A 6066-nucleotide genomic window follows, 5' to 3' on the forward strand; every position below is an offset into this window, starting at 1 on the left:
TGGCATGGCAGGCTGCAGCAGTAGGCAAAAGGATACTTCAGTGACTACTAATCAGAGGTGGAAAAAACTGTCATGATATGAAGCTAAGCAAGTGATGGAAGGAAGGAGTGAAGTAGTTGAGTTTCTAGGTAACTAGAGTTTCTGGCCAAAAGACATAAGGTACAGAGAAAAGTATCTTAGGAGGTCAAAGAGACTGCGGTGAGAGTGAAAAGATAGTCTGGATTTAAGGTAATCATATTGTATATGACTTCTGCAGTTTCAGAAGGAGGCTTCTGATTTTCACACTTTGGCACAGACAGAATATATACCACCAAAATGCACATGAGGCTCACGAAATGTTACCAATAATGGAAATGTACTCAGTATGCAGGAAAAAAATGCAACGTAGGCCAACATGCACATACTCATATCTCAACTTACCAACATACACATTCACAAGTACCAAAAGCTCTATTTGCCCCAAATCCAAATTTCCTAAAAGCTAAACCAGTAGGAATAGTTTTATCTACAAGTGTTCTATAACCAATGCATCATTTATCATAATAACAGCCCTGAGGCATTACAAGATGTTATAAGTTTATTCTGAATCTGATTAAATTGTGTCCAATGTGGCTCAATTATTTACAAATTATAATTCTTGGATATATGTTAAAGCAGTTCAACAGTTTTAACGTTTCTTCCTTAATTAGTTAATTATACTGGATATACATCAGTTTAACTATTCAAAAAGCAATGCTGGCAGGGTCTCCTGGGATCCTAAGCGTGGGGTGGGGACTCTGCCCCAGCCAGCTGGCAAGTGTGGAACCCGCTGACACCATCTGAGGACGTCCTGTCTACCATGCCACTGTGGAGCTCTCACTCCTCAACCATTCCTTGATGTTGAGTGAAGTAAAATCTATCACTGAAGTTCGTATCCTAACAGGGCTTCTCCCTGGCATTCACATTCTGAAAACCAAAACAACAGAAGAGAATACTTCACAGTTATGGTGCTTCTCCCTCTCCAGTGTGGACTCTCTGATGTTTGGAAAGATTTGACTTGCTGCAGAAGGTTTTCCCACAATGATTACACCAATAAGGCTTTTCCCCAGTATGGATTCTATGATGTTTATTAAAATTTGAGCTGTGGTTGAAGGCCTTCCCACACTCCTTACATTTATACGGCTTCTCTCCGGTGTGGAGTCTCTGATGGGAACTAAGACCTGCGTGCTGACTGAAGCTCTTCCCACATTCGTTACACTGATACGGCTTCTCCCCAGTGTGGATTCGGTAGTGTCGAATGAGGCTGCCCTTACCACTGAAAGCCTTTCCGCAATCTTTGCACTGATATGGTGCCTCTTCAGTGTGCATCCTCTGATGTTTAAGGAGGTCTGAGCTCTGCCCGAAGGCTTTCCCACACTTACAGTCATAGGGCCGGTCCACCAAGTGTGTTCTGTAATGAAGGGTGAGGTTTGAGCTGTGGCTGAAAGCTTTCCCACACTTGGTGCATACGTATGGTTTCTCCCCAGTGTGTGTTCTCCGGTGTTTGGTAAGATTTGAGCTATTGCTAAAGGCTTTTCCACACTCGGCACATATATAACGTCTCTCTCCTGGGGCAGGTTTAGTAGGAACTGATCCTGTACCTTTCTTGGAGCCTGTGTCTTGAAGGGGGGTTTTTGTGCCTCTTCCCTTTTCAAAGTTTACACGCTGCCTTTCTAACCTGGCCTCACGTTTATTGGCAATAATCATGGGAATGGTATCTCTTTTGAGTCCATCTGCACAAGATTCTTCTTCAGAACCTTTCTGCTCATCGGTTGCTTCCTCATTCTGGGTATCTGACTTACAATCTGAAACAGTAAGTAGAGTAAGGATATGTCAGTTGTTTCCTGTTCTGAGGAGGAAACTGTTATCAGGGAAAAAGGACCATCAGATGACACTGACAGACTCTGAAGGGTGACTAAATAAACCTTTACAAGAGGTTGCAATATCACATTGATACAAGGAAATCATCATCAAATCTAGTTTACAACACCACTTTCACACAAGCCCCCTGCAGGGAGCTGTTATGGTATGGTGAGTATGCAGCTTTTTCTGCCAGGAAATGAACTTCAAATGCAGAGGGCAAAAAGAAACAAGTCAGAACGATCGCTGACGGACCAGAGTTGATTAAAGAAAATGGCAACGCAATTAAGGGAGAAGCGGCTGAGTGACAAACTCACAAAACCCATATTTCTCACAGCAGCTGGACAGAAATGCAATCAAAGAGGACATTCAGCCATTTATATCATTTCAGCCCCAGATCCTTATCAGCTGGAATGAAAGCACTTTACCCCTGTGAGGGTTTAACTCTCACCATTCAACTGGCTGTGTCTTGTAATTTAGTTATAAAGTGACACTTACTGTTGGAATTGGCTGGAACAAGTTTGTCTCCTTCAAACATCTCACTAGGCAGTTCCACCCCCTCAAAGTCCATCTAGCCACCCACACGCACAGAAAAGGGAGTTAAGAGAAATTCACTCCGAAAAATGGGCTCCCTTCGAGAACCATCATTCCTCTGAGGGTACCGAAGCTTTAGCCAGCAAGGTACCTTTCTTCTAAGCCCTTTCTTCCTTTCCCGAGGAACTGCCCTGACAGTCTCTCTCACTCTCCACCCAACATTCCGTTTCCCTCCTCTGCCAACAGTGAGCACCAGCTGCTTCCAGGTTCATCCCCTCCTCCCCATCTGCTGGTGACCAGAGCCACAGCAGCTAAAGGCCTTTCACGCTCCATGAAGAGACATCACCTGGCTATATGCACAGACTTCCCTGCAAGGTACTGCAGAGCCATGGGCTACATGCGTGGGAAAGATGTAACTTAATATAACCTAATGAGGTAAGGTTGAAAAAGAATTTACCAGGATCATTTATTTCATTATCTTCCAGCTTGCACTGTTACTGTTGGGAAGTTTGCTATCAGTCTAATCGGCATTCCTTTGTGGGGCAGGCAATCTGTCTTTTATATCTTGGTTATTTTTTTTTTTTTTTTTTTGAGACAGAGTCTCACTTTGTTGCCCTGGCTAGAGTGAGTGCCGTGGCATCAGCCTAGCTCACAGCAACCTCAAACTCCTGGGCTCAAGCAATCCTACTGCCTCAGCCTCCCAAGTAGCTGGGACTACAGGCATGCGCCACCATGCCCGGCTAATTTTTTTTTTCTATATATTTTTAGTTGTCCAATTAATTTCTTTCTATTTTTAATAGAGACGGGGTCTTGCTCTTGCTCAGGCTGGTTTCGAACTCCTGAGCTCAAACAATCCACCCGCCTCGGCCTCCCAGAGAGCTAGGATTACAGGCGTGAGCCACCGCGCCCGGCCGAGAATGCTTTTTAATAAGGCTCAAAGTTTTGTTTCCAAGATGGAATTTCACATGTCTGGGACACCGTAAGTGTGTGAGGCGGAGAGATTTCTGAGGGCCGTGGACTCTTCTCATGAAATCACACCATACACATAAAGAGTGGCTTATACCAACTACACTTAAATCCTAGCTCAAAGCTATTAAGATTTAGAATAATGTACCTCATTTTTACAAACATAAAATTAAACATTAACTTCATTTTAAGAATTTAGTTATAATCCACCAGGTAAATGAAGGTGTATAAAAGTAGAAACTGTTAGTGCAAAATGACATAGGAGGATAATCATTTATGGCATCTGAGATTGTTCTGTAAATTACGATTTGTGGAGATTCGAGCTGGGGAGTACAGTCACCCTGATATACCTTTGACTTCTGAAAAAATGCTCCCCCTCTTTCCACAGCTTCACTAAGGAGGCTGCCAATTATTATCCATTTGCCCTCCCCAGATCCATTCTCAGCCCCGCTCTGTTCCCCAGGAAGCTGACTCAAAGGGCGGCACTGCCTCATTTCTCCTGCCCTCTGGCTGTCAGTTGGGTTTGATCTAAGGGCAGTAGGAGGGTGAAGTTGGGGTATTTATTCCCTCTGTTCTCTCCTCACCCAATGGCAGGGCCTACAGCCACAGCCGCTATCAAGTGATCTCTCCCCCATGGCTACAGCTCTCATCAGGTTCTGGTAACAGGTCCCCTCCTCTTGTCCCTTTAGGCTCATGGGTAGTAATAGCTTTTCATGGTTGTCTGGTGAAGCATTATCCTTACTGGTTCAGTCAACCTATCTACATTTCCATAAACGCTTCCTTTACTAAACTCACTTCAACTGACCTTTTAAGAGTGATCCATTCCCATGCGAGGACCCTTGCTGAGACAGCTGTACCTGGGGTAGGAAAGGGAGCTACTTCCACCTAGTCAGCCCGACAAGCCGAGCCAATCCAGGAATCACCTCACAGCTAGGAATTATGAATTATTCTGCTTCTTCAACCACGAAGGCCTGGGGCATTGGACAGGAGCCTGACAGATGGTCCTTACCTTGAACCGCTGTTGGATCTTGAGTGAAATTCTGCTCCTCACCAGTCTCTTGGATGTACAGGGGCCCCCAAGATTCGTATTTGTGACTGGTCTCCACAGGCTGTGGCTGCACACTGCCCAGGGACTTCTTCGTTGTTCCTGAAGATGACATCTTCTCCCATGCCTGTTTTTGTTTACTTCGAGGAGTTGAGACCTAAAACAATTAGGAACGGCTGCGTTTGTGAACAGCTCACTTAAAGAACTAGAACAAAAATCTCAGGACAGCTATGTAGAACCTCTAGGAAAGAGAAAAGAAAAAACATCCATCCCATTTAATCCCCAAAGCTAAAGGATAACAGAAGAAAAATAGGAAGAAACATGGTCTAACTCAGTAGAAACTTCCATTCAGTTAATCTTACTGTATGGAAAAACTCTTGGTCCTGCCTAGAATGTCATGCTCCCAATCTCCTAGAATAAAAAAAGCCTCCCCCTGCCTACCTGGTGTCCTGGTTCATCCAGTTCCCGCTCCAGATCTTCGAGGAGAGTGACGGCCTCTTCAGCGCTCTCCGGGCAGTGCTCCTGCACCCAGGCCTGGAGTTCCTGAGGCAGGATGGTCAGGAACTGCTCCAGCACCAGCAGCTCCAGGATCTGCTCCTTGGTGTGGATCTCAGGCCTCAGCCACTCACAGCATAGCACTCGGAGTTGGCTCAGGGCCTCCCGGGGCCCTGGAGTGTCATGGTACCCAAACTGCCTAAAGCGCTGGCGGAACATCTCCAGGCTAGGAAGGCACTTTCCTTTCTCCTCGTCCTCGACTTTCACAATCATTGGCCCCACCTGCTCCCGTGGAGGCCTCAGGCCCAAGATGGTGCCCATTCCCAGTACCTTGGTCATCATATAAACTCCAGAAACAGTCTCACTAAAGATGGGACTCTGTGGAGCAGGAGTATTAGTTCCTTTGGGTTTCTGGTTCTTTAGGGCCACACGTTTAACCTAAGAAAATAAGGTTACCAAAAAATTATCAAAAAGAAGAGTGTTTTTTTGGTCTTTGTGGCCTTACCTTAAGCACCTGAAATTGTGAAAATTATGGCCACCATAAAACTACCATATAAAAGTGACTGTTCAAATCTTCCTGGAATCACCTCAGGATATCCTACTTTGATTTTACTGTTTCCACTTTCCTAAAAAGTGTAGTGTGGCACAATTTTAAAATTAAATTAACTTTGCTCAAAAACTTGTTTCAGAATCTCACAACTATAGATATCCTAGTTTCTGAGATTTCAAAAAGCCATCTACTGGCCAAACATCATCTGTTTAAACCTAAGACATTTAGCTTGAACATTAAAAATTTACTATTCAAATGACTGGGCTTGTCAGTAGGACCAGGTATCATGTCAGAATGGTGGAATTTACTGCTCTATTTAAAAATAATAGAGCAGTAATAATTTTGAGTATAATTAGTGATGTGATTTTGAACTTCACTTGGCCCATTTCAAGTAGGGCATCCTCAAGTTTTTAAAGTTCCTTTAGCTTTTTACAGAAAGGCAGGTGGAATACAGAGAGATTAGACTAAAGTAGCATATACTCTTCTACAGATATTTATTTCAATAAGGTATGTTTTGTTGAGAAGAAATTGAGGGAAAAAATTAAATCATAATAAATGATACAAACATGGCCGGGAACAGTGGCTCAAGCTTGTAATC

At 44.0% G+C, this 6066-nt stretch overlaps 2 protein-coding genes across 2 annotated transcripts in view; one reads left to right on the forward strand and one right to left on the reverse strand.

Annotated features, from left to right (window-relative positions):
- ZNF3 (zinc finger protein 3) overlaps positions 1-839 on the forward strand; it is a 22659-nt gene extending 21820 nt beyond the window's left edge. The window contains exon 4 of the mRNA XM_012638984.1: positions 698-839. Within this exon, the coding sequence (XP_012494438.1) occupies positions 698-822 (125 nt within the window). The 3' untranslated portion in view covers positions 823-839. The remainder of the gene's footprint in view (positions 1-697) is intronic.
- The window catches only part of ZSCAN21 (zinc finger and SCAN domain containing 21), a 17957-nt gene continuing 12450 nt past the window's right edge, over positions 560-6066 (reverse strand). Inside the window, exons 2-4 of the mRNA XM_012638981.1 lie at positions 4865-5356; positions 4388-4580; positions 560-1823 (exon numbers count right to left, since the gene is read on the reverse strand). Of these exons, the coding sequence (XP_012494435.1) occupies positions 982-1823; positions 4388-4580; positions 4865-5260 (1431 nt within the window). The 5' untranslated portion in view covers positions 5261-5356 and the 3' untranslated portion in view covers positions 560-981. The remainder of the gene's footprint in view (positions 1824-4387; positions 4581-4864; positions 5357-6066) is intronic.

Source organism: Propithecus coquereli, unplaced genomic scaffold (genome assembly GCF_000956105.1).
Source record: "Propithecus coquereli isolate 6110/MARCELLA unplaced genomic scaffold, Pcoq_1.0 Scaffold137, whole genome shotgun sequence".
NCBI lineage: Eukaryota > Metazoa > Chordata > Mammalia > Primates > Indriidae > Propithecus > Propithecus coquereli.